This window comes from Berghia stephanieae, chromosome 1 (assembly GCF_034508935.2).
Source record: "Berghia stephanieae isolate SIO BIC M18660-M18661 chromosome 1, UCSD_Bste_1.3, whole genome shotgun sequence".
In the NCBI taxonomy this organism is placed as follows: Eukaryota; Metazoa; Mollusca; class Gastropoda; order Nudibranchia; family Aeolidiidae; genus Berghia; species Berghia stephanieae.
In genome coordinates, this window is record NC_088360.1 from 95,692,582 (window position 1) to 95,719,016 (window position 26,435).

Sequence of the window (26,435 nt, forward strand, 5' to 3'; positions counted from 1 at the left end):
CCCAATTTGAAGCCTTCCTCTTTGTCTTACTTTTTCTCATGTGCTTTTAATTGAACTTTTTTGATTATCCCATTTTCTTCCTTTTTACTGGCGCCAAAATTACCTAAATCTGTCATCCGCATTTCTTGCGGAGGCAAATATCAGGGCGATCCGCAAATTTTGGGGAAAACAAGCCAAAACAAAACGAAAAAAAGTGCGAAACTTTTTACGCTATTGTGTAAATTAATCAATGTAGCCTCCTTAAATGTAATAAATTGTCTTTTATATATATTTTTTTACTGAAACGCTTAGTTCTCCTCGGCAAAATTTTAGGTCCCTATTTGACAAAAAATGCAGATGACAGCTAAATGTGTAACTTTGCAAGCACCTTAAAATGTTTTTAAAAGCAAACAAAAATGACATTACGTGCCGTCTCGTCATCAAACCCCTCTTCTTTATTATTATTACCAGGTTTTGTTTTGTTTTTCTTGTATTTTTGTATCCACTCCTGTAGTCCCAGAGCCATTATTGGCATTTCTGTAGTTAGAGCTGGGCAGTAGCAGCTGCTTGTTATAATTTGGTGCCAGTCGCAAAGTACTTTCTGCCAGATCTAACATCCAAGCAGAGATTTGGGGTTTTAGTCTTTATGGCCCTCCATCGGAGATGGCAAGGTCACTTTTGCTGCCTTGTAAATATCCCTGTTTTCCTTTTCCTAGTTGCATTCTGCCCTTGTCGTGGATTGAGATTACTTGCAGGAGTCCTTGGCTGAGAGAGGGAAAGTCAGATGTGCAGAGGAATCCTGCTGAACCTTTTAAATTTTAAGCAAGGTTGATTCATCCGTCATCAATGGGATGGACAGAAAATTTGGGATCAACTAAAAGTGTTGATTTTAATCAGAAGTTGACTAACTTTAAGTATGTTGACTTTCGGCATATTCCACTGTCTATTACTATTATTAGTTTTGGGAGATATTTTTTCCCCTCTGGCATGGTTGTTTTTTAAAGGAAACAAAAGTATCTTGTGTAACTCTCCTAGGATCCTATGCTTGTGTCAGGCTGTCATGGCAGTTTTTTGCATCGCTTGCGGCCGCAAAAAATGGCACAAAAATCGCGCAAATTTGCAAATTTTTTTTCAACTTTTCGAGATTTTGCCAAAAAAAAATTATATATTTTTAAGGCTACGCTTATTTGTACTACCACTGCAAATAACGCCAGAGCTTATTTGTACTCTTACTAAAAATATAACATTTTATACGGATAGAACTGCAATATACAATGAATTATCTGGAAGTCAAAAAGTGAACACTTCATCTCATCACAATCACATTCTATTATTACAAGTTGATTTTGACGGACTTCGGTAATTCTTCACTCTTTTCAAGTCACAGAATACTCAGTTTACAAGGTAAGCATACGAAATGCACATTTTAATTCATTTCTTATTTTTATAACTAAACATGCTTTGGGGTTGTGTGTTTGTTGATTGTGCATCAGCTGACGACACATTTGTCGCTACCGCGAATTACTCAACTTTATTACTTTATTTTGTGAAAAATAACAATAACAGGGCTTTTAAAAAATTAAAATACTAATCCCCCCCCCCCCCCCCCCCAAATAATTTAAATCAGCCTTCCATGTCAGGCGATTATAACCAGGTGTTTCAATGTTCGATCCCCAGTCAAAAGGTTGCTAATTTTATCAAGATCAAGAGGTTTCGAGTACTCAGGACATTCCAGGCTCAGGGTCCTTAAAAAAAATTCTTTTCATTCAGTTATTGTTATTATCTTTATTATGGCCGACACAGCATGCATCGTCCATACTTTTTCAAAACTTTTTTTTTTGGGGGGGGGGGGGGGCTGTTTTTTTATATCGGAAAATTGGGTTTTGTATGTTATGTTCATGGAGAGAGAGAGAGAGAGAGAGAGAGAGTAATATTTTATAATGATAAGATATCTGTAGTGGTAGTATTATTAGTAGTTTTGAAATGCCTATGATGATGACAATGTGAGATAATTATATTAGTGTGATTATTTTTATCATATTTTTAAAAATTACGTACGGCTATGTCGTAGTGGTATGACACTCGCTTTTGGACCGGAAGGTCCTGGGCTCGAGCCTCGCTCGGCGCATAGTTGAGCCCTTGGAAAAGGCACTTTGCTCACTTTCTCTCACCGGACTCAGTTGTAAAATGTGTACTTGGCCGTTAACTGCGTTGTCTCTGTCCGAAGAAATTGTAATATCGCCTAACAGACGTTATGTCCCGTTCAACATGCGAAGCGTTGCTGTCATAAACTTTAGCATTGGCATGTATGTGCCTATTTCGCTGTAGTGAATTTAATTTAATTTTTTGTTTTCATCGACAGCTAACATGAAAGAACACTGTTGACGTTACTGGTGTCCTGACAATCCATAAAGATGCTGGCTCAAGGGCTATTCTGGCAAGTGTGTTGAGGCAAACCTTTGCCTGTGGCAAAACTCATCAATCAGCAAACCATCATCTAGGCCAGCAGACCAGAGTGTCTGCATGCACTTTTTGACAATGGTTAGTAATGTTTTCAAATCTCCATAGCGCCTTTACATTTTTTATTGGTGATCAATAAAATAAATGCTCATTTTTCTAAATGAAAATGGCAAAGCATCATTTGAATTGAATTACTACTGAATGTATTAACTTAACGACAGACTATAGTTTGTTGCCAAGAGTTTTGTTCTATGGATGTAAAACCAATGAAATTTCAAGTGTGTTGGTGTGAATAATGATCATTTTTTAAAAATTGCTATGTCTTTGACAAATGCATTTTATGACAATAATGCCATTTCCAAAAATTGCTAATGAAATGTGTCTCTTTTTTATTTCAATTTTTCCATCCAGAGCAGGATCAACCCTCTTTGTGGAACTACAAAAAAAGTGGTGGCAAACAAGTAGTGTTGACTTTTTCTGTATTGAGGCGAAAGAGATTTTTATTCCAAGGGTTTGGGAAAGCAAATTTCTTTTATTCAGAGCTAGTGCACTATTTAACTGTTTTATTGTCTAGAATAGAATTGATTTTGCAGTTCAACTTGACTAGATATCTAATTTTATACGACTTGTCTCTCAAGTAGAATAAAAAAATGAAAAATGAGGACAGCGTGCCATATTATATTTTGAAAAATCATTTAATATATCTAGAAATCATCTGTATAACCTATTGTATACAGTAAAAAATTAGGTTTTGTGATTATAATGATGAATTCATAAGGTATGACATCATATTTGACCACAAAATTATTTTATCTCTGGGCGTAAAAAAATCAATTTACAGCATTTTTTTTATCTAAGGGGTATGGGTAGTGAACCGATTATAATTTTTTTTTAGACTTAGATCAATCTACAAAATTTCGTTTTCTTGTCCTATTACGGTCATATTTTGAAAGTTTGATAGATCATTTCTTTAGTTGTCTGCAAAATCAGCCTTTTAACTTTATGTCAAATTATAGAAAAAGCTTGCGCTTTCTCAAATGTCTGTTTTTATGTCATTTGTCTGATTTCTTTCTAGCAATCCTACCTTAGTCATTTTCCTTTAAATAAATTATCTTCAAATTTATTCAGAATCTTTTCTATGATGTGTTTTACATCATGATGTAAGTGTTTGGGGGTAAATTAAAATTTAGCAATTTTATAAATTTTAAAATTCATTTGTTCCTGTCGATCCGCGCTAAATTTTCAGTTGAAATCAAATAAAAATTCTAAAAAAATTATTCCAAGAGTTCTCATGATATAGCTATTTATGAAAGAAACATTGTGTTTGAATTTGAAAGAAATTTATATGCTAGCTTTTGGTGCATCTATGTTAGAAATTTTAGGGTTTTACCTCTAATTTTAGCTTATGTTGCCCCTTAAAAAAGTTTTTTTTTTTAATTCAGTTATTTTTGGTGTTTAGCATCAAATTATACATTACATTATTACTTCATGAGATATAGTTAAAGAATTTTAGAACTATAAAGCATATTTGACCACTAAAGTAATTTTTTGGTGAATAACAGCAGATATTAAATTATTTCGCAATTTTTTTTCTTAGAGGTATGGGTTAGCGAATTGTTTATAATTTTTTTCAGAATTTGATCAATTTATAAAATATTACTGTTTTCTTGTTCCATATTGGTTATACTTGATGAATGTTGGCCTTTGTCTGCATAATTAGCTTTATTCTCAAATTAAAGACAAATTTTTCATTTTCTCAAAATTTCATTGCGCGTCATTCTCTATTTTCTAACATTCACATCTGGATTGTTTCCCATCAGATTGTCTTCAAAATTGGTCAGAATTTTTCTTATGATGTGTTTTGCATCATGATGGTTGGGTTTTGGGCTAAACAAAAATTTAGCAGTTTTATGAATTTTTAAATCAATTTTTTTTCCTGTCATGTCACACCAAATTTTCACTAAGAAATCGAAAAAAAATTCTGAAAAATTTATTTTCAAGACTATTGCTAAACCTATCCATCTTGTTGTAAGAAACATTTTGTGTAAATTTGAAAGAGATCTGTTCGTTGTTTTTTCCTGCATCACTGTAAGAATATTTGGGGTCTAATTTGAGCTTATATTGTCCCCCCTGGTGGTAGGGATTTGGTAGCTAATAGTATTAGCGCTGGTGGTAGGGACTCAGTGAGTAATAGCGCTGGTGGTAGGGACTCAGTGAGTAATAGCGCTGGTCGTAGGGACTCGATGAGTAAAAGCTCTATGACTCGCTGAGTAATAGCGCTGGTGGTAGGGACTCGGTGAGTAATAACGCTGGTCGTAGGTGCTCAGTGAGTAAAAGCTCTATGACTGTAATAGCGCTGGTGGTAGGGACTCGGTGAGTAAAAGCGCTGGTGGTAGGGGCTCAGTGAGTAATAGCGCTGGTCGTAGGGACTCAGTGAGTAATAGCGCTGGTCGTAGGGACTCAGTGAGTAAAAGCTCTATGACTCAGTGAGTAGAAGTGCTGGTGGTAGGGACTCAGTGAGTAAAAGCTCTATGACTCGGTAAAGCACTGGTGGTAGGGACAGTGTCAGTGAGTAAAAGCGCTGGTGGTAGGGACTCGGTGAGTTATAGCGCTGGTTGTAGGGACTCGGTGAGTAAAAGCACTGGTGGTAGGGACTCAGTGAGTAAAAGCTCAATAACTCGGTAATAGCACTGGTGGTAGGGACTCGGTGAGTAAAAGCTCTATGACTCAATGAGTAAAAGCGCTGGTGGTAGGGACTCGGTGAGTAAAAGCTCTATGACTCAATGAGTAAAAGCGCTGGTGGTAGGGACTCGGTGAGTAAAAGCTCTATGACTCAATGAGTAAAAGCACTGGTGGTAGGGACTCGGTGAGTAAAAGCTCTATGACTCAATGAGTAAAAGCGCTGGTGGTAGGGACTCGGTGAGTAAAAGCTCTATGACTCGAGTAAAAGCGCTGGTGGTAGGGACTCGGTGATTAAAAGCGCTGGTGGTAGGGACTCGGTGAGTAAAAGCTCTATGACTCGAGTAAAAGCGCTGGTGGTAGGGACTCGGTGAGTAAAAGCGCTGGTGGTAGGACTCGTGGTAAAAGCGCTGGTGAGGACTCGTGAGTATAGCGCTGGTGTAGGGACTCGGTGAGTAAAAGCGCTGGTGGTAGGGACTCGTGAGTTAAGGCGTGGTAGGGACTCGTGAGTAAAAGCCTAGACTCGTAAGCACTGGTGGTAGGGACTCGGTGAGTAAAAGCGCTGGTGGTAGGGACTCAGTGAGTAAAAGCTCTATGACTCAGTGAGTAAAAGCGCTGGTGGTAGGACTCGTGAGTAATAGCACTGGTGGTAGGGACTCGTGAGTAAAAGCTCTATGACTCATGAGTATAAAGCGCTGGTGGTAGGGACTGGTGAGTAATAGCACTGGTGGTAGGGACTCGAGTAAAAGCGCTGGTGGTAGGGGTAAATCAGTGGAGTAAAAAGCGCTGGTAGGGATTCAGTGGTGTCACTGATTTTATGACATTAGAATATAAAGAAATTTACAACTACAATCGGCTAATGATTTTACAAAAGGTCCCCACAAAAGTATATCTTTAAATTATTAAACAAGTCTGTTGATTAAATTAAATTATAATTTTATTTTAAAAGATCAAGAAAATGTCAAAATAAAAATGAAAGTTTTGACAACGAAAATGTACCTATTCCGTAACATATAAAGACACACAAACAAATCTTGTCCTCTTGCTCCTCTGTAATCTTGACACAGCATTGCTCTGATTTTTCGTGAAGATGTGTAGCATGAACACTACTTCACTCTATACCGATCACGACCCAACAAGTATTGAGAACAACCATGCTTCTCAAATTTGTTTTACATACAGGACTTTGCACTATCCTTTTGAATCTGGATAGAGACTTGACCGACTCAATTGTTAACTGGCACCTTTTTACTATCACACTCTTTTATTGAGATGTGATATTACGACTTATAATGTCCCTTTTTATTTCGTCATTGACCGACCAGCTTTTGAAATTTTGATATTCTACAACACAGTGTTTGGTCTCCTGTGTTATATTTGTTTTATTCTGTACCGGCCTGTATAACACAGTTTCGGCCTTCTCTGTGTTATATTTTTATTGGGACATATAGTAACAGATTTGCCTTCTCTGTACTATGAATTGGTCACCCGTTCACGGACTGACACAATACAGTAGCCTGCACTATGCCTTGCTATCTTCCGGCCCCAAACGTACTTCACACAATCAACCCTGCATTATGTGAAGGATAGCTAGTGACGTTTGGCGACTGAGAGACGTCATCACAAGATAGCATAGCAACAGGTTTGAAAAATACCAACTCGTGGTTGCCTAAAGCTAATATCCCATTGAGACTTAAGCTCATTCTACAGTAACGTCACAGCCCCCACCCACGTTAAAAATTTACTTTTTTGGTGGTTTATTACATGAAAATAAATTTTACAAATGGACAATGAGTAAAGGTATTAAGGGAATTCTGTATGAAATTTCCTGTGTAGAGTCACATTTGAAAAATTTCGCAGTCTAACTGTCTCTGTCGTGTCAAGGGCATCTTTATGGTCGCATGTCTCTGTTATCTGGAGTCCCTGTCTGGTCAGTCTGTGTGTCCATAACGTCTGTGGTCTCTCTGTCTGGTCAGTTTGTGTGTCCATAACGTCTGTGGTCTCTGTCTGGTCAGTCTGTGTGTCCATAACTTCTGTGGTCTCTGTCAGGGCAGAGTGTGTATTTATGTCTGTGGTCTCTGGCCAGTATGTGCATTTACAATGTCTGGTATCTCTGAAAAGTCAGAAAGAGGGTTAGAATGGGGATTTGTCTGTATCAAGTCAGTCATGTCAACAATGTCAAAGTCTTTACCTTCAGAGACAAGAGTCAAAAACTGTTCCAACTGGGAGATTCTTTGCAGAAACTGATGTTCTCCCATAACTTGAAACAAGCTATTGATCCTGTTTGTCACTGAAGATACAATTCGATACCGTCCTTCCTGTGTATTTGTCACACGTCATACTGGTACAATGTCAGTTTCAGGTTGGTCATGGATTTCCAGTCTTTCGCCCGCCCTGACCCTCATCATCTATGCACATAACATTCACAAGTGGATACAAATATCGATTTACTTTGTATGTTGCATCCATAACAAACACATCACAAAAAACACTCAAATCACGCCTCATTCTTCCCGTTACTTAAAACAAATACTCAAAACCACCATCCTCATTCACACTGAACTTTGTTACACCTCCTTCCTCCTCTATCTCTTTCAGTAATTCCTGTACCGTCTCACCGTCCGTCCTGTCAATATCAGTCTTGAACAATCTCCGCTGCAAATCTTCGACATCTTTAGGCAATACATTTTATCCTTGGCTTGATTGAATGTATTGCCTAAGTTGGGTTGTGGACACCTTTGTTTTAGCCATAGCCTTCACTGTCTCATTCACAAGGGGCAGGCGATTCTCCGGATAAAGTGAGGATGGCTAAATGTAAAAAGAAAAAAGATTAAAAGTACAAAATTGTATGCAATAGCATTCAATTCAGACCTGCCAGCTAACAAAACAAAAAAAAAGCATTTTATTTTTTATTGACAATTTAAAGACAAAAATCTGCATATAAACCCATAATGCACGAGTTGTGTTTGTCACTCTAAAATACTTGAATGAACTAAACTGCAACAGGCGCTCATCAAATTCAAGGGTTAAATGAATGACTGCAGAATTCCCAAAAAACGTCGCTTCATTGTCTTTGTAACATTTTCATGGCATACAAAAACGCAATAGAGTGGTCACCATTTATAATTAGTCCTCAGAAATCAAGCACTTATAACTGCATCGTACTCATAGTCAAAGTCAAATTTTATTTGAAAAGTCTATGGACAACCATCAAATCTTAAAATTCCTTATCTGGAACAAAAAAAAAACAAAGACAAAAAAAAAAAAAGACCCAAAAAAATACCACCTCCTAGATCTGCTTATATTGTCTTACAGGACTTAATAGCGCTTGCAACACTATAAAAAGGATGATGATATGGTGACTGATTCAATAAATAGGGAACAGTAGATTTCACGAGCACCTCAAAGATGTACCAATTTTGACATTACCTCAAAGTCTCACCGAGACACAAGCAAAGGATCCTGCTAAAACATTTACATAATGCAATAATATTCAAAACCTATAACGATAACAGTACATAACAGAGAGATGATTTACAGTATAAAAAATCATCTCAAGAAGAAAGGTACTGTATTTGACTGTCTGCCTCCCAACTAAAGACCCCCGCAAGGACCAGGAAAAAAATGAGCAATCTTAATCCATAACAAAGACAGGGAGCAACATGGAAAGGGAAACCAAATATAAGGGATAGAAAAATGTGAACTCTCTGCCCAGAACCCTTCCAAGAAATTTTTTTTTTAATAAAAAAAAATACAAATTCTGGAACAGTCAATTTTGTCACAAGCTGGTCATCATCTCTCCATCTCAGTGCGCCACCTTGAATGTATCGTAATAAAATATGAGTTGGAATGGCTGTTGTCCTTTAAACATTTGGTCCTGGTGTCAACAGTGCATTTACCTAACTAATCTATTACTATATATTACACTCAATAGTGGGAGGGGGGAGGGACAATTAAGTACTGAAAATATAAAGTAACAAGAAAAGAAAAAATAATACATATTTATAAAAAAAATTGAGTCTAATTGCAACTAAAATAGAATTTGCGATTAATTGCTGTCAAGTGTAAAATTTTCGGCAGCGAAAAACTGCAGGGACAAAATATCGATGGAAAATAAGTATAAAATGAATGAGTCTTACCAATTTATCACATGGGTGATTTTCATGGTGGTGATTAGCCCCTGTCACCCTCAGAAGCCAGTATTAATTTCAGAGTCCTGCATGGTAAGAAAAACTTTTTATTACAAAATAATAAAATTGCATAACTCAATTGTGAAGGATTTCAACATGCAGATTATAGAGCAATTGAAAATAAATCTTAATAAGACATTCAATAATAATACTAATCCAGCGCAATCAGATACAATTAATGAACAAATCAAGTCTTTCACTTTTTAAAACTGTTCTGGTAATAGTTGAACTATTGTCTTGCTGCATTACATCGTGCAGCCCGCCCACTGAAGACTGTAAATGAGCTGCAGATAGGCACACATTGCCTCTTCCTCTGGATGTTTTAAAATTCAGAATCAGTTTGATTGCTTTATTAAAATTGTCTTGGCAATCAAGATAGAAAAGCTGATGGTGATAATTTACTTCCGAGTTATTCTGAAATATTATAACCTTGTGCATATAATATTTTCATTTTTTTTAAATATGTAAAAGTAAAAAAACACCTCCTGCCCCCGTCCAAAAACAACCTCCTACCTCTGGTTAGGACGAACTCCTTTGCTTGAAGTCAATTGCTTTTTGCCCTGCTTGCATTCATAGACACAAAAGTCATAAATTAGCCAACTTTCCTCAGGGTGATATGATGGAAGCTGAAAAACACGGAATAATATAAAAGATCTTAACATAAATACCTAAATATTAAGTTTAAAAATTGCAATATTTTCTCCAACTGAGACAAAGGTGTTACAGTTCAGTACGTTAGAAGAATAAGAAAGTAAGTCGAGAGTTTTCTCGAAGAACTTAAATTTGTGACGTGGTACTCAAATCAGGGACTAGGTCAAAAGCTGAATGGCACAAATGGAAAGCCAAAGGCATGTTGTTTTCAATATTTAAAGTCAATAAAAATTCAAATTCTGTGCATTCTAATATTAGTATTAGGCAAACTACAGACTACACTAAATTGAATTGTATTAAGTAAAAGGATCTTGTCACATTCAATCAAGCTGTCATTTGAGAAAAATTACTTCATTATAAATTGAAGTTCAGATCGCATGTTTGAAGCCGTATTAGGAAAATTCATGTATCTGTGTATAAGCCAAGTTTCATCAAAATCACAGTGGCAACGAGTGTCTAATATTTGCCACCAGATACACTCGTAAAATTTGAGTGTAGGCCTATTTAGCAAAATCATATATTAGGAATGGTTTATACTACATCATAAAGTAGCGCATGCCCGTCATTCATCCTGCATCTTTTTTAAATATTAAAAAAAGAATTGAGCTTTCATAAGCCGCAATATCCACCAAACATGCTCAAAGCACTTTACAAAGGATCCATGACTAGCAGCAACACGTAACAAGTAGAACGTTAGGCGATGTTTTTCTTCTGACAGACAACGCTCTTAGGGGATAGGAAATCATACACATGAGTACAGTGAGAGAATGTGAGTCCTTGGCGAGGCTCAACCCCAGGACCTTCCAATCCGGAAGAGAGTGCCACACAGCCGCATATATCTTGGCTGTTCTTGAGAATTTGCCAAACACCTACAAACTAATTAGTAAAAAGAGGGGAGATGGGCAGAAATAGACAGACAGATACACACTCAGAGAGAGAGAGAGAGAGAGAGAGAGAGAGAGAGAGAATAATATCAGTTGCCTGTGGTGTCAGTCCGTTTAGGAGTGAGGTGGCGGAAGAAGTCGTCTAGCACTAGTACTTGGGAAGTAGTAGTAAGTAGTAATATATGGGAGGTCTTCTGCACGTTCCTTGAGCTAAGGAAAGTATTCCTTCAACTAACCTTAAAATAAAAAATAAAACCTTGTACATTTCCAACACTTGGACCTGCACTATGACCTATAACTAAAACTAACAGACAAAAAAAAAACCCCGCTAAGACTCCTCTCCAGTACCTTTCAATATTTCAAATTGAATTATAATGGGTGCGGAAAACTAAAACAATGGTCATATAAGGAAATTTACAAATCAATCAAGTTGTTCTACAGGTTTTAAAATGAAAATATGAAGTAACAAGATATCACTCTAATATAGTGACACCTAACTAACACTAGACATCACACCAGCAGCAATGCTGAGCGGAGTAATTTTACTTTTTTCTACATTTAAAATAAAAAGTGGCATCTTTCATTTCTTCTAATTCTTAACAGACACGATTATGTCCACTTCACATCTCAACAACAGGGACAATTTTTTCACTTCTTGAGGCAGTCTTTTCTTACTTCTTTTAAATTTCATTTTTTAAAGCTTCTTTATTGATTTGTTTATAAGTTCTATTGTTCTTCTTCTTATAATTTCATTGTCAATATCATTTTCATCAGCATACTTTTACGGTACTTTTACCATGTTATTCTTACGCTCTTACAGTTACAGTACAGCAGAGCGATACCTAACGCAGGCCTTTATAGTGCTACTAAATTTGAAAAATTAAAATAAAACGTTTGACAAAAGATCCACAGTTCAAAAGCTAAAACTAAAACAATTATAAAGTGAAACTACCTCGAGGCTCGAGGAACATCGGGGGTAAGGTCTCCCGCCCATACTGGGCACTGTGGGACTGGAAGTCTAGAGAGCTGCGCCGGTGGAACCCGTAATTTAGCTTCTTAAACGGTTCCGATCATTCAGGAGAGGAGTAGTACCTATCTAGTTGTAGTTATTAGTAGAAGAAGAAGAAGGAGCATGTTCAGGTTCAAGTTCAACCCTCTTAGGCACTTGCAAGAATTTTTCAAAATAGTGGCTATGGGAATTAATTTAGCGTAGAAAAATAAAGGGGAGTGAAACATTAACTAGAGTGAAAAATTATCGCTCTGTCTCAATTGGTTAAAAAGTTATGACCGTTTATGTGGTGGAAAATCTCTATATAGGAAAAAATGTGACCAACAGCATCCCAATGGATAATCACGTATAATTCAGAAACAGCTTCAGATACAACTTTGAAATTTTTACATGTGGTAAATCAACATCTCTGTAATACATTGCAAACAGAAAATGAATTATTTATTGAGAAAGAAAAGTATAGTTTTAGAGCTGAGACAGCTGAAATCAAGGAAAAATAGATCACGGACATACAAATTTTGGAAAAGTCAATAATAAAATATTTATTCACATGAAGATAGACCAAATACACCACTGAATCGGCGTCATTTAGTTGTTCACTTTGAACTTTTCAAAATGAAAATAGACCTCATAAAAGCAAAGATATGAACTGACAAATGTTTGAGGTGGTGTACTCTTCTTAGTTGATAGAGTTAAGAGTGAGAATGACGAGAAATGAGTTGCCACTTAATTAAGGAAAAAAATTGTCGTATCCAGTTTACTTACCTTCTTTGTTGACTTTTTAATAAAAAGTACATTATTCTCATTTTCGAATGTTTTCAAATTGGAGAAAAGATGAGAATGACTCGTTTACCGAGTGGGCCATTATTTTTTTTTTTTTTTTTTTTGCTTCACACTTCTCAAAGAAAGACCGCGAAAAGTGGAGGCTGGTCGGCTGGTCCTTGAAAGCTCACAAATGCAACTTTAAACGCATAAGAGTGCTGGGAGTAGCTACAAATAGGTAAAGGAGCGGTGGTTTGCAACTTTAAACACATAAGAGTTCTGGGAGTACAAATAGTGAAAAGCGGTAGTTTTCGCTATTTGTAGTGGTAGTACAAATAACCACTTCGTATTTTTAAATATTTAATGGGGACCAGTGATGATAATCTTCCGCTGATTTTTTCATAAATGTTCCATTGTTTTTGTCATGTCAAACATTTTCTGCTAAGTGGTAGTTCATGAAAAAAAAATATGCCTTCTATCATTTTTTGACATCTGCTCAGTTGCATGAATTTTCGTGACACTCCTTTATTTATGACGTTAGTCTAGACACACTGGCGCCAAATGTCAAAAGTAGCACAGGACACATGGTGGCCATGGATGAGGAGAAGATGATCGAAAGGGAAGGGGATGGAGCAAATGGGTGTAAATATTTATGTACCTTTTAGTTGTAGCATGATAGTACATTTGGCGATTTTATAAGTTTTATAAGCCTGTCTTTTTTTTTTCTTCCTTTTCTGATTTTTTTTGTTTTGTTTTTGTTTGACTGTTCTGAATTTGTTAATAGTATTCAAGACAACTTGTGTCTAATTATAAAACAATTTTTAAAAAATAAATTCATCAAGTCTCTCTCTCTCTCTCTCTCTCTCTCTCTTCTATCTTCATTTTATGTTTATAGATATTTGGTAATAGAGAGATAATAAGTTAGGCTGATCGATTTAAGAAATGATTGTTTAAGGCTAATTTAAATTTGATTTGTTGATGGAATATGTTTTGCAATTAATTAAAGATTCTTATTTATAAGCTGCATCATCACAAGGTTGCAATAGTACAAACACTAACCGGATTTGTTATGTAAAAACAAATACCTCCTGGTCTTTTGGCCAAAAATTTATAATAATCACTTGATATAGTGGGCGACATTATAGACCTCTAAAATGTAAATGACACTTCATTAACTTATATTTGCAAAAGGTCAGTATGTGTCTAATGATCAGAAGTGCTTTAGGACTAATAATATATAAAATAACTATGAATAGCTATGTTATATTTGCATTAGATTTGGGTTTGACTGACGGGCCGGTAGATTTTCCTCCTTTTTAACAAATTTTCATTATCATCACTGGGGGACCTGTGCTTGTGTCAGGATGAAACAGATAATCTCAAAATGAGTACAATGATAGCGTGTTCTTCCTTTTTCTTGGGTACTTTAATTGTAATTCTATAACTTTTTTCTAGATCCCATTTTCTTCCTTTTTACTGGCGCTGATATGATGACCTTACATTTGTTGCAAGCGCCGTGAAACCCTTAAAAACAAACAAATACCTTTCTCTTTCATGAACGAATTATGGGTTTTTAGGAAAATTAATCGCAACTTTTTGCCAATTTTTTTACCAATTTTGCTGTTTTTAGCTTGCAAAATTGGGGGGGGGGGGGGGGGGGGTTTCAAAAAAAAAAGCCATGTCAGGTCAGGATGCCACTTTTAGCTGATCTCAAACTTACTACATTCAAAGTTTGATTTTGGAATCGACTTACTTTTTCTTAGGTGTTTTTTGATATCCCATTTTCTTTTCACTGGCACTTAAACTTGAAACGACTTTAAAGTGTCTCAAGCGCTTTAAAAACGAACATTCTTCTGCTCCCTGTTTGGTCCAGTCTCTGTCATACTTTTTATCAGGTGCTTTTGTAAATCAAAATTTTTGACTACCTACTTTTTTTATTACCGGCGTTGACACGACCGCTGGCATAATATGCGAGCGGTGAACAAAACAATCCGTGCTGTAAATAGATGGAGCGAGACACACTGGGCACCAAGGCCAGCTTTTTTTGAGAAGGCAAAGTTGAACCCTTTTTCAGGTCAATCAACTGTTGTAGGACAGTATGAATTGGAGCCCCTGTGGCCCCAAACGAAAGTGAGAGTCGACAATCACATCATCAGATCACGTCACACACAAGCAACGATATGACATTAGGGCAGAACACGGCACGGAAGTCGGTCGCCTCATGTACGCATTTTATTTAAAAGGGATTATGTGTCGGACTGTTTTTATTTCTAAACATGAAAGTAGAGGTGCATTGCACCAAATCAACCAATAGAGTCCCGCCCTTGACAAGGCGTGTCATCAAGATGCGAGTGTCCAAAATTACATGTAACTGAGTATAGGTTTCAAAGTGATTAGTTATTTTTCCGCAGAACTACCACTATCGGCCTGAGCTTTATCACAGAAAATGTTTGACAAAGCAGAATCAGCAGAAAATATCCCGGAATTCAGAGGAAAATTACCATCAGTGACTGGTGAACATTTTTATTTGACCGTGTTCCGCTTGTGAACAAAGGACTCTGCATATTACATAAGCAACAACTCCCATAAATATAACAAATGTATCAATATGCGAGGCATTCCAAGGAAATGGTCCACAAGTAACATTTTATGGAAATTAAGTTAAGGTATGGTGTGAAAGGATAGACAATTTTCATTTTGTCATTCATTTCATGAAAAAAATGTTAAAATTGGCCGAGTATTTTTTAAAATTTTTTTTAAAATTTTTAATTTCAATGTTTCAGGATATTTTGGTGACAAAATCAAACTATATCTAGCCTGTCAAATGAAAATGTCTTTCTGGTGCTGACAAAACTGTCCCTGCCATTTTCGCCTGTAGGCTCTCATTCCCTCCCATGGGTAGGTGTCCAAGTGTAAGACCTGCATTCTCACTGGATATGTTACAAAGTACAAGCGTGTTCTTCTTTTATACAAAAAACTGTAACTGTTAGTTCTCTAAGTTGTAGACACCCAGCAAATGTTTTTACGAGAATACTCCCCCCCCCCCTCCCCCCCCAAAAAAAAGGGTTCCTAACCGGTAATTTGTATTGTATGCATTGGATGTTTCTATTTTATGCAACACTTTATGCGAGTTATATATAATAAAAGATCAGACAACACTTAGTCATCAAGCAATTTGTATTTAATGAGTCAACATAAAAGAAAATGGTATATATAATGTATATAATGCAGGATTTCATCACTAAATACATTGCTCCATCTAGGAATTTTTAATCTTTCATATATAACAGGTGCGGGAATAAGAAAACCATAAGACTGTAAATGATGCCAGTCTGCAATTTTACGTCAATAAAAACCATTAATTTTGAATTTATGCACACAATTTTTGAAGAAAAGATGTTTAAAAATTTGTTTTAAAAACCCACGCACTATTGGCAATCAAATGGTCAGGGGGAGATAGTGTCTTTAGACTTAGGGGGGGGGGGGGGGGGGGGGGGGCGAGGAGGAGTGAGGCAACCAACTGGTTGCCATTGCTTTGTAAATCTTTTTTAAATGACCTTAAATTATTTCTAAAACCAACCAAAAGTAAGTAATTAAGTGCAAAAGGTTAAAAAATTGAACAAGGCAATCTCATTAAACAAAATTTTACTTTTCCCTGCCCTTTCAATTTTTCACTGTCACTCCACTTTCCAGTAACCTCGTCCAATCACCCACTCCCGCTTACAACCAAGTAATGAGACCCAGACACAAAACAGTAGTAGGAGGAGGTTATCTCTGTATTGTTACATTCGTTTTGACAGTGTACCATGAATTATTTAGATTAATTAGGCTAAAATATAGCAAATTTGAATGCAATTTTTTCATCTCCATACAATTGTATGCTTTTTCATCTCCATACAATTGTATGCTTTTTCATCCAAAATCAAAAAGCCTAAAATCTCAAAACTTCATTGTTCATTTTCCTGTTATAATTACAACGAATGTTGAACAGTAGAACAAGGATAGAAAGAATAGTCACATACAGACAAAAAACTTTTTATCAGCAGTTATTTATGGGGAAATAATAAGGATGTAAAATGGGACACAGACATGCATTTCTTAATTCCATCAATTTGTTTAATTTCATGCATGTATTGTTACAAGTGTGCTCTACTGTGCTTTGTAAATGATTTCCCTTCACATCAACTTTCATTAGTTTTAATATACAATTTGTTCTCATGAAATTCTCTGAATCAAAAATTATTTTTAAAAGGAGCTGAAATTCATCATTCACGCAAGTACAAATTGTAGACGAGAATGTATCCACAAAACTAAATCAATCATTAAGAGAGATGACTGTAAGTCTGCATTTTCAAATGTATACACTTACTTTACTCCAAAGTTAACAAACTCTCTTAATCCTTAATGGTGTTGGCAACTCTGATCTTGGACTGGCACCCATTTCCCAAATTTTTTCACTGTACAGCGTTTTTATCACGTTTAATATCTATATTAAAATTACAATCACTCTATAGTAAAGTAGTCATCACTTTTCTGCAAGGTGCTCGGGAGAGCTGAAAAGCATGCAATTATCCGATCATGCAGTAATCCGATATGTGAAGGAAGACAATCATTGCTGACAATTATTCATGGATTATCACCTCTGATATATGCATACATTGTTCAAACTATCAAATGGGATGACCAAGGCTTCTTAGAATTAAAAAAAAAAGATGAACTCTATACTATAAATCAAGCAATTTAATTTGTTTAGTTTGTCAAAATTAACTAGAAAAACTCATTGACATGCCTTGGTCGCCCAATTTGATTTCACCCTATTACAATAATTTATTATAAGTGAAAGTGTGTTTCCAACGCTATTGATTCACACTGGTAAAACAAAAACCTGATGGGAAAAGTAGAAGATTGTCGACAAAGGCTTGCAGTTTTAAATTAAAATGAGCTTTATATAGCGCAATATCCACTAAATGTGCTCAAAGCGCTTTACAAGGGGTACCTGGTCAACAGCAACATTTAACATTAGCCTGTTAGGCGATATTACAATTTTTCAGACAAAGACAACGCTATTAACGGCCAGGTACTCATTTTACACCGGAGTACGGTGAGAGAATGTGAGTAAAGAGCCTTTTCCAAGGACTCAACTATGCGCCGAGCGCGAGGCTCAAACCCAGGACCTTACGATCCGAAAGCGAGTGTCATTCCACTAGACCACATAGCCGTACAATTATGAAGACTTAGTACATATGGAGACACAATGGCTGAGTGGTGTAAACTCTCACTCACGGATTATGATGCCTCGCATGGCCTTGCAAACAAAAAGATTCACTGTGTTGTAACATGTAACTATTGCAGATCCCCAATAAATCATGATGTGTGAAAGTGCGTTTCCAATGCCATTGATTTACATTGGTTGTAAAAATATTGCAAATATAAGCAGAGCGTGCAGTTATTTGAACCTTGTGTGCAGTTATATTATAGACATATTAAATAGAAAAAAAAAAAATCATCACCCAGGAATAGCGTGCAGTAATGCGATGCGTGCAAAAATCTGGCATGCAGAAAAGCGATGACTACTGTAAAGCCTTAAAACTCTTCTTGTCCAAATTTTTTTCTTAGTTATTGTAGAGCAGAGTTGTCAAAGGAAACAACAAAGCAATGGAAGATGCCAGTTGTTACAATTATATTATGCCAGTTATTTATTTTTTTATTTTTTTGGTTAAATCACAGAAAAGTAAATTTTTAAATGTCAAAATATAAGCAATATATGCTTGAGACCAAGATATTAGGATTGATTATCATAATAATATCACTGTGCCAAAATCGAAATATTATTTGTCGATGATTCTTAAACCATAAAAAACAAGAGATCACTTGGTCTTAAATAGATTATATAGAAGACCCTTGCAAAGTTCATTGGTTATATTTCAATTGTCATTCTTCTGGAGAAAAAAGTAATAAAAAACCCCAAAGTTTTGAAAAGGAAAAATTAAGATAAAAAAACCCAGACATAATAATCTAATTCATATTTCATATTCAACTGAGAAAACATATCATTTACCCCAAAACAATACTTGATTAAAGCTTTGGTTAACTTATAAACGTGTGGTTTCAAATTCACTTGTAGTATTCTTTATTTAACAATATTTATTATTATCGTTAAACTCCCTAACTTGTATAAATAACAAATACTTAGGGATCCTCAAATTAGTGGATGGAAGAGACACAAAGAATAATGATGAAAAAAGGGAATTATAAGAAATGTACCATCAAAGACGAAGGTATGTAAATGTGAGTAGTTATATACGAGTTGGAATGTTACTCTATAAGCATTTGGTATACAGTGGATTTCTGATTTAAAGATAAAACAAACATATCATGCACAATGACAAACATCTCCTTGCATTTTATGACTAAAAAAGTGCGATGACCCTTAGCCCTGCTTATACAATTGCATCTGATGTCCATTATATACGATATAATTATAATGACAAAACCCCCCTTTTTTTTAATTGGCCAGAAAACTTTTGCTTTGTATCTAAAGTTCAAGAGTTCATTTTAGACCTTTGGCCAATAACCATAACATCTCTCTGAACAAATTATTCTAATATCAATAATTAAGGAATACAATAACTGTATTGATCATTTATTGTTAAAAACTCTAAAAATGATAATAATGATAAATGAAATAATTATAATAATAATAGCAACAATAATAATAACAAAAACAACAATAATAATAATAATAATAATAATAATAATAATAATAATAATAATAATAATAATAATAATAATAATAATAATAATAATAATAACAACAACAATAATAATAATAACAACAATAATAATAATACTAATAATAATATTAATAATACAGTTCACTCCAGATAATCGCAACACCTTGGGATCAGCGAAAATGTTGCAATTAACCGAAGTTGAGTTTCCTATCCACTATTGGGACATGTTACACATATATGGTAAAATCAAACAAGTTGTTGTAAACATTGTTCTTAGTCCACCACAGACTGAGCAAGTTGATTGAAACAAAAACCATATGGCAGCCCTGTAAAGATTTTGGCAAGCAAAATCCATTTTGATGCAAACTGACATCTTATTCAGTTTGGATTAACTTTCATTCTTTTGTTCTCAATATTTGTAAGAATCAAAGAGATTAGCCATGATGATGATGAGAGACAATAAGCTCTCACCAAATCCATGGGTCACAATGCACAGTTGTCAATCCCAAAGGATATCGCTCAGTCTCTCTTTACAACTGTCACCGTCTACCTGTTGTCTAGACTATGCCCAGGCCCCTCACCGCCTATAAATTCTATATAAAAGTCCCTTATTAATTGCAACAAGCTTCAGTTAATCGACCTCATAAAGTGTCAAATTCAAGTCACAGATGACCTCACATTCCCATACTGCAAAGCCCCGCCCTCTTTTGTCTTTGTTAGGATGGTGACACTCCACTGTAGCATTAAACCCCACCCACTCTCTATTCTTCAACTGTCATGATTTTACCGATGATGAAAATTAATCATGAGCTTTTGTTTGTCGATTTCTTGAATTTGACACTTTATGAGGTCGATTAACTGAAGCTTGTTGCAATTAACCAGTGACTTTTATATAGAATTTATTTCATTTTTTGGGAAATGTTGCGATTATCCGGAGTGGATTGTAATAATAATAATAGTAATAATAATAATAATAATAATAATAATAATAATAATAATAATAATAATAAGAGGAAGAAGAAGAAGAAGAACAGAGAACAACAACAAGAAGAAGAAAAACAATAAAATATCAAAATAATTAGATTACTCGTATGTCAAAAAATCATAAACTTCAGAATTCTGTGTAACATTAAAAAGACTTTGGAGAGATGTTTAAAAAGTCAGAGATTTAAGACTACCTGTCATTGTATGTCAAGTTCAAATATGTCAAAACTGTATTTTGCAAGTATTAGTTTAAACTAAATATCCATCATGTTAGGTGATACAAGATAATTTGAAAATTACATTTAGTCAATGAAAAACTGCTCATATTGCATTCAAGACTAATCAATGTCTACGACTAAACACTGCAGTCCACTTAAGATAAACTTTCACTTAAATTAAACTCAGAGGCTGGTTCTGATCAACCGGAATTTGTACGACTGAGATATAACAAAGAGAATAATGACAGTTTGTCTCTCAATCCCCTGTAGTGTACGTAAAGATTAATTGAAAAACACAAGAATGTCAACACATGAAGCACTCACTCACAAATGTATGTGGGTTTGTGCCTTTGTCATAGCACACATAGGCCTCTATATATCATCCCTGTTCTTTCCTCCCCATTGTCTCATCCATGCGATGCACATCTCCACTGTGAAGTGGACATATTTTAATTGCTTAACCCCCCCCCCCCCCTCTCAACCACTACCACCACTTAATTCTCACAAGGCTAGTTTCAAGGGATCACAAATTGGTAATCAGAATGAGATTGGCACTCATCTCGCAATTAGCTTAGACTAAGGGACGAGTGATGATAGTCTCTCCCTACTTCCTTTTTTCATTCTCACTCTGCCTTTCCAAGCGTTTAGATCATTGAATATGCCTGTTGCATTGTGAAATATGACTCTTGTCATTAGTCACAAAAAAGTCACTCATCATTTAGCCAAGCTTAACAGTAACAAAAGGCTTGTCCATCTTTCTGGTGATATTCATTAAAGAGGGATAACATTTAACAAATGTTTGTGTTGCTGAAAGGTTGTTCCGATAAACCTCCGATAAGATAACTTTTTTTCTGATCCCCCGAGAGTTTATCTTAAGCGGACTGCGGTGTGTCATGAGAAAGCTCATCTAACAATTGTCAGCACTGTGACTGTTACTGAAAGGTCTATACTGTGCAGCACAGAAATCTCAGGAGAAACACATCTCAATTCCCTTTTTCAATACCTCTATTTTCATAGTACACTCCAAGCCAGTATTGGGGACGCCGCTTTATAGGGACAATCTCTTGGAAACGAAATTTTTTCTCTATAAAAGTCATAGCTTTTTCAATTCCAACCTGCTTAATTGGGATGGCCCACCGCTTAATGGAGACAGAATTTATTAAAGACCAACCCCATAAAAGGACATTTTCGTTGTCTTCAATATAGAACGGTGGTTTGTAAAATGAAAATTATTCTAAGGGGACAGTCAATTGGGTGTGTGATTGTGTGGTTTATCACAGAGGAGTGAACAGTAGAATTTACCTAAATCCCCAGTTCATCGTAGTCACCACAGAGATGTGAATATTACAATTTATCTGTCTCACTTGTCAGTGTCATCTGCCATCATCACGTTCATGGTCATGGGTCAGTGGCCACAATGCTAGGTTTGTAAACTGACCATTGATGCGATGGGTAATAAGTGATGGCTTTGTTTGTTCAAGGCTGTCACCACCAAATGGTTTGTTTCTTCAATGAGGCGAATGGGTAGTCAATGCATTCTTAATCCATTGCTTACATGTGCAACTGTTATGAGTGGCATATTCATTTCAGTTAGAGGTAGATTAAGGTGTCGTTTGTGTTTCATTAAGACATGAAAAGTCACTAAGTATGAAGAGACAAATGACCAACAGATAGCAGATGAACTTCTAAATTCACTGCATGAAAACCGAAAAGAAAGATGGATCGAAGTAGTGGAAAACCTTGACCTCAGTCGATCCAATCGTCATGCATGGCATCAAAAAGCTAAATCCTGAATCTCACCATACAAAAACAGCATCACAAATTACTGATGATGAAATCGCAAAAGAAATCAAGCAAAGAGGATATCATACACCAAATCAGCAATTTGAAAAAGGAATAAGAAAAGAATATCAGAGCACTCTTAAAACTTTACCTGAACAAGGCATGTTTCTCACTGCCCCAATAACATCAGAAGAAATGATTGAATCAATAAAGAAAATAAAAAATGGTAAGGCTGCAGGAATAGATGGAATCTACCCCGAAATGATCACCCACTTTGGACCAAAGGCAATTAACTGGCTGGCAAATGCCATGACAGACATCTTGGAAAAGGGAACATGCCCACAAACATGGAAGCATGCAAAAGTAATTGCTTTTCTAAAACCAGGCAAACCACCCACTGAACCATCCAGTTACAGACCAATATCCCTCCTATGTTGCTTATACAAACTCTTAGAAAGAATCATACTGGAACGAATCACCCCATACATTGACCCACATATACCGCCCCAACAGGCAGGCTTCCAACCACAAAGAGGAACGACAGAACAGGTCCTCGCCTTGACCTCCTACATTGAGTCAGTCTTTGAACAAAAAAAGAAGACAGTTGCAGTCCTGATTGACCTATCAGCTGCTTATGACACCGTTTGGACCTGTGGATTAATGTTAAAGCTGGCAAAAATGATTCCTTGCAGAAAGACTCTGAAGCTGCTATCAATCATGATTGGCACAAGACAATTCCCTGTTATGCTGGGGGGAGACAAAAGCAAAACAAGAAAGATAAAAAATGGAGTCCCACAAGGCTCAGTATTAGCACCAACACTTTTCAACGTATATATCAGCGACATGCCAAGCAGCCAATCACTAAAACTTGGCTATGCGGATGACTGGGCGCTGGCCTACCAATAAAACAACTGGAAAGAAATTGAAAAAGCTCTCAGTGAAGACACGACACAACTAACAATCTTTTTTGACAATTGGTATTTCAGAATGAATACCTCCAAATCAGTATCTGCCACATTTCATCTCAACAACAGAGAGGCCAAAAAAGAAATCAACGTCATAGTTGGAAATGCCAGACTGCCCTCAGACCACAACCCAAAATACCTAGGTGTCACGTTGGACAGACAATTTAACTACCGCAAATATCTTGAAGGAAACGTAAATGAGATCTCAAAAAGAAACTGTATCCTGAGGACACTGGCAAGTACTAATTGGGGAGCCTCACAACAAGTACTTAGAACATCTGCTTTGGCACTTTGCTATAGCGTGGGAGAATACTGCGCTCCAGTCTGGATGAGGAGCCCACATGCCAAACTGATTGATGTCAAGCTAAGAGAATCAATGAGGATCATAACAGGATGCCTCAAGTCAACCCCAACCCAATGGCTCCCAACACTAAGTGGCATAGCACTGCCTGATATCAGAGGACAAGAATTAAACCAAAGAATGCATGCCAAAATTGAGGAGGTCGCTGACAGGGTCCCATTGAAGGAGGTCCTAGAAGAAGCCCCAACAACGTCAAGACTGAAATCAAGGAAACCTTTTAAAACTTCAAGACAACATTTCAATGTGAAAGATGTCGATGTGGAACCAAGACAGCCCCAGGGGAGGCGACATCATACCCGACCCAACAGAGAGAACACCTGGTTTTCTCTGCAATAGCTGAAAATGCTGGGTCACCTCCAACCGCATTTTGACAGGACATGGCAGAACCACAGCTAACATGCATAGATGGAATCTGAGAGAATCAGATGCATGCCGTCATTGCCAAGGAGGCCCTGAGACAATGGACCACATCGTCATTCACTGCCCAATGACAAGCCTATCAGGAGGCTACGAGACAGCCTATAAGGCAGGAAAAGAATTTGAAGAATGGATTAAAAGATTCAAAATAGAGGTGTAGCCATTCGATACTACTGTCTAATAAACGTTGTTGCCAGTTGATAATAGAGGTGTGGCCATTCGATACTACTGTCTAATAAACGTTGTTGCCAGTTGATATAAAGCTATGGTAAATCAGAAAAATTGCTCAATTTCATGGTCGCCGCCTAATTGGGATGATTTGTCGGGAACCGAACCGTCCCAATTAACTGACTTGGACTGTATTGTCAATACAAAAATGTCGAACACCTTCTGAGGCCAACATAGAAATCTTGAACAAATTGATCATTCACTTTGGCACACGTTGATAATTACTTTTTTGCCCGCTGCCTTAAGTGCACTGATAGTTAAATGTGTTATGTGTGTGGAGAAGGGTGCGCAAAGCATGTTTGGCTAGTCTCATGCATGCGACGTCTCACTCTAATCTAATTCTTATGTGTAAAATAACAAATAGGAGACTAGCAAGGCAGTGATGGCCCCGAGTCTGTTAATGAATGAAAATCAAACAAGGAATGAGTGTTGGATAAAATGGGGTGAGAGGAGAGGTGAGATAAATGAGGAGCGATAATGATTAGGAACTGGATTTGCAGATAAAGACATTGTGTGCTAAATGTGCAATCAACAATGTGATGGCTATAGCACATGCAAAGGGGAACCTTATTCCACCTATGAACAAGAAAATAAACTAAATGCTGCTACACCTCATTATAATGAGACCTTAGAAAAACCTCATTCCTGACTTGTTCTGAGTTTTCCCTGCTGCACTGTATTTGATTTGTCCAAAATTGGTAAAATCAGTGATTTAAAAAAAGTAAAATTAATAAATATGATAGAAATATAATCCTTTACTTTACCATTCAAAGGCAAAGTTTATAACACACATACACACAACCTGCCTAACAAAGGTAATGCAAATCATTCCTAGTTCATTAATATAACATTGACATGATGTTGTGGTTTAGCATCATAAAAATGTATATATCTTATTTCTCAGAAGCAATCACTGGTTTTAACAACCATAATCATAATCGAAAGACTGTACAGCAAAATGTATAAGTTTACAGAGGATTAAATAGGATAAAAACTGGTGAGACAGGCCCGAAACTTAATTCTCTTGATGGGTAAAATCAGAAAGGCTCCAGTCTAATGAGATATGTCCAGAATCAAAAGTCTTGACAATATGAAAAGATTCCTACAGAGTTCAGACTAACGAAATATTGAACTTGAAAATCGGGGCAGTATCTCTTGTCACGAACAACTTTCTACAGTCAACAAATGAGATATGCCCAGTAATACCACTCCTTGATAAGTTGAATCCTATAATGTGAAGACTAATAAGAAATGCCCGGAACTGAAAGTCGAGGCAATAATACTCTCCTGATAATTAGAATCCTAATGAACTTCAGATTAATGTGATATGCCGGGGTCTGAAATATTTTTCTCTCAGTGGGTAGACTGCAGAATAGTGAGATATGCCTGAAATTGAAAGTCCAGGTAATATTACTCCCTTGATGAGTTGAATTCTAAAGCTTGAAGACTAATGAGAAATGCCAGGAACTGAGAGTCTGGGCAATATCACTCTCCTAATGAGCAAAATCCTACAAGCTGCAGCACTAGCATTGTTGAAGAGTTTGTCATTAAGTACTTTAACCTTCCCATCATGTGCATTAACTTCAATGAGGTCTTCAAACTGACTGGATCCAGATGGATATCTTGTATCCCCACCTACTACCAGAATGTTGGAACCGTGTTGAAGGAATCCAAAATTAAATCTGTCAAAGTTTGGAAGAATGCTGTGTCTGGATAATGATCCAGTCTCCATGACTTTCATAATGGATCCATTAGTTAAGGCAAGGAACATTGTGGAGTCCATTGTCAAAGCTCTACTCTCTGTTACAGCAGAAGGAAATTGATTTATCACAGTAGCTTGTCCAGTTACAACATTAAAAGACTGTATATCTCTTTTGCGAGTGCTGTCATCTGCCCTACCTCCAAATACATAAATAACATTGTCTACAGCACATGCTGAGGCTGAATAAACTCCTACTTTTAAGTGACCAATGCTGATCCATGCATCCTCCCTCTCGTGATATTGAATAATACTAGTAAACACACCATCACGTTTGTTCCATCCACAGACAGCATGGATTCTATCTGATGCAACAATCATCTCATGGTACCTTCGTTTCTCCGGCATTTGGCACCGTTCTTCCCATATATTG

The 26,435-nt window shown here is 36.4% G+C and overlaps 1 protein-coding gene and 2 long non-coding RNA genes across 4 annotated transcripts in view; 1 reads left to right on the forward strand and 2 right to left on the reverse strand.

Moving 5' to 3' along the window:
• Nucleotides 1–1,153: 1,153 nt before the first annotated feature.
• On the forward strand, nt 1,154–3,268 carry LOC144964862 (uncharacterized). Its single transcript, XR_013643937.1, has 3 exons — nt 1,154–1,383; nt 2,342–2,520; nt 2,851–3,268. It is a non-coding gene; the product is annotated as an uncharacterized LOC144964862 (long non-coding RNA).
• A 2,769-nt stretch (nt 3,269–6,037) lies between these two features.
• LOC144962440 (uncharacterized) lies at nt 6,038–12,956 on the reverse strand. 2 transcript variants are annotated; one of them, XR_013643481.1, is made up of 4 exons: nt 12,618–12,956; nt 9,822–9,934; nt 9,258–9,334; nt 6,038–7,926 (listed from the first exon to the last, which is right to left on the reverse strand). It is a non-coding gene; the product is annotated as an uncharacterized LOC144962440 (long non-coding RNA). The 2 variants fall into 2 exon arrangements; XR_013643480.1 differs by having other exon boundaries at nt 9,822–12,956.
• Nucleotides 12,957–15,777: 2,821 nt separating this feature from the next.
• LOC144962441 (kelch-like protein 23) overlaps nt 15,778–26,435 on the reverse strand; it is a 23,473-nt gene continuing 12,815 nt past the window's right edge. The window contains exon 5 of the mRNA XM_078895385.1: nt 15,778–26,435. This exon is cut by the window's right edge and continues 131 nt beyond it. Within this exon, the coding sequence (XP_078751511.1) occupies nt 25,751–26,435 (685 nt within the window). The 3' untranslated portion in view covers nt 15,778–25,750.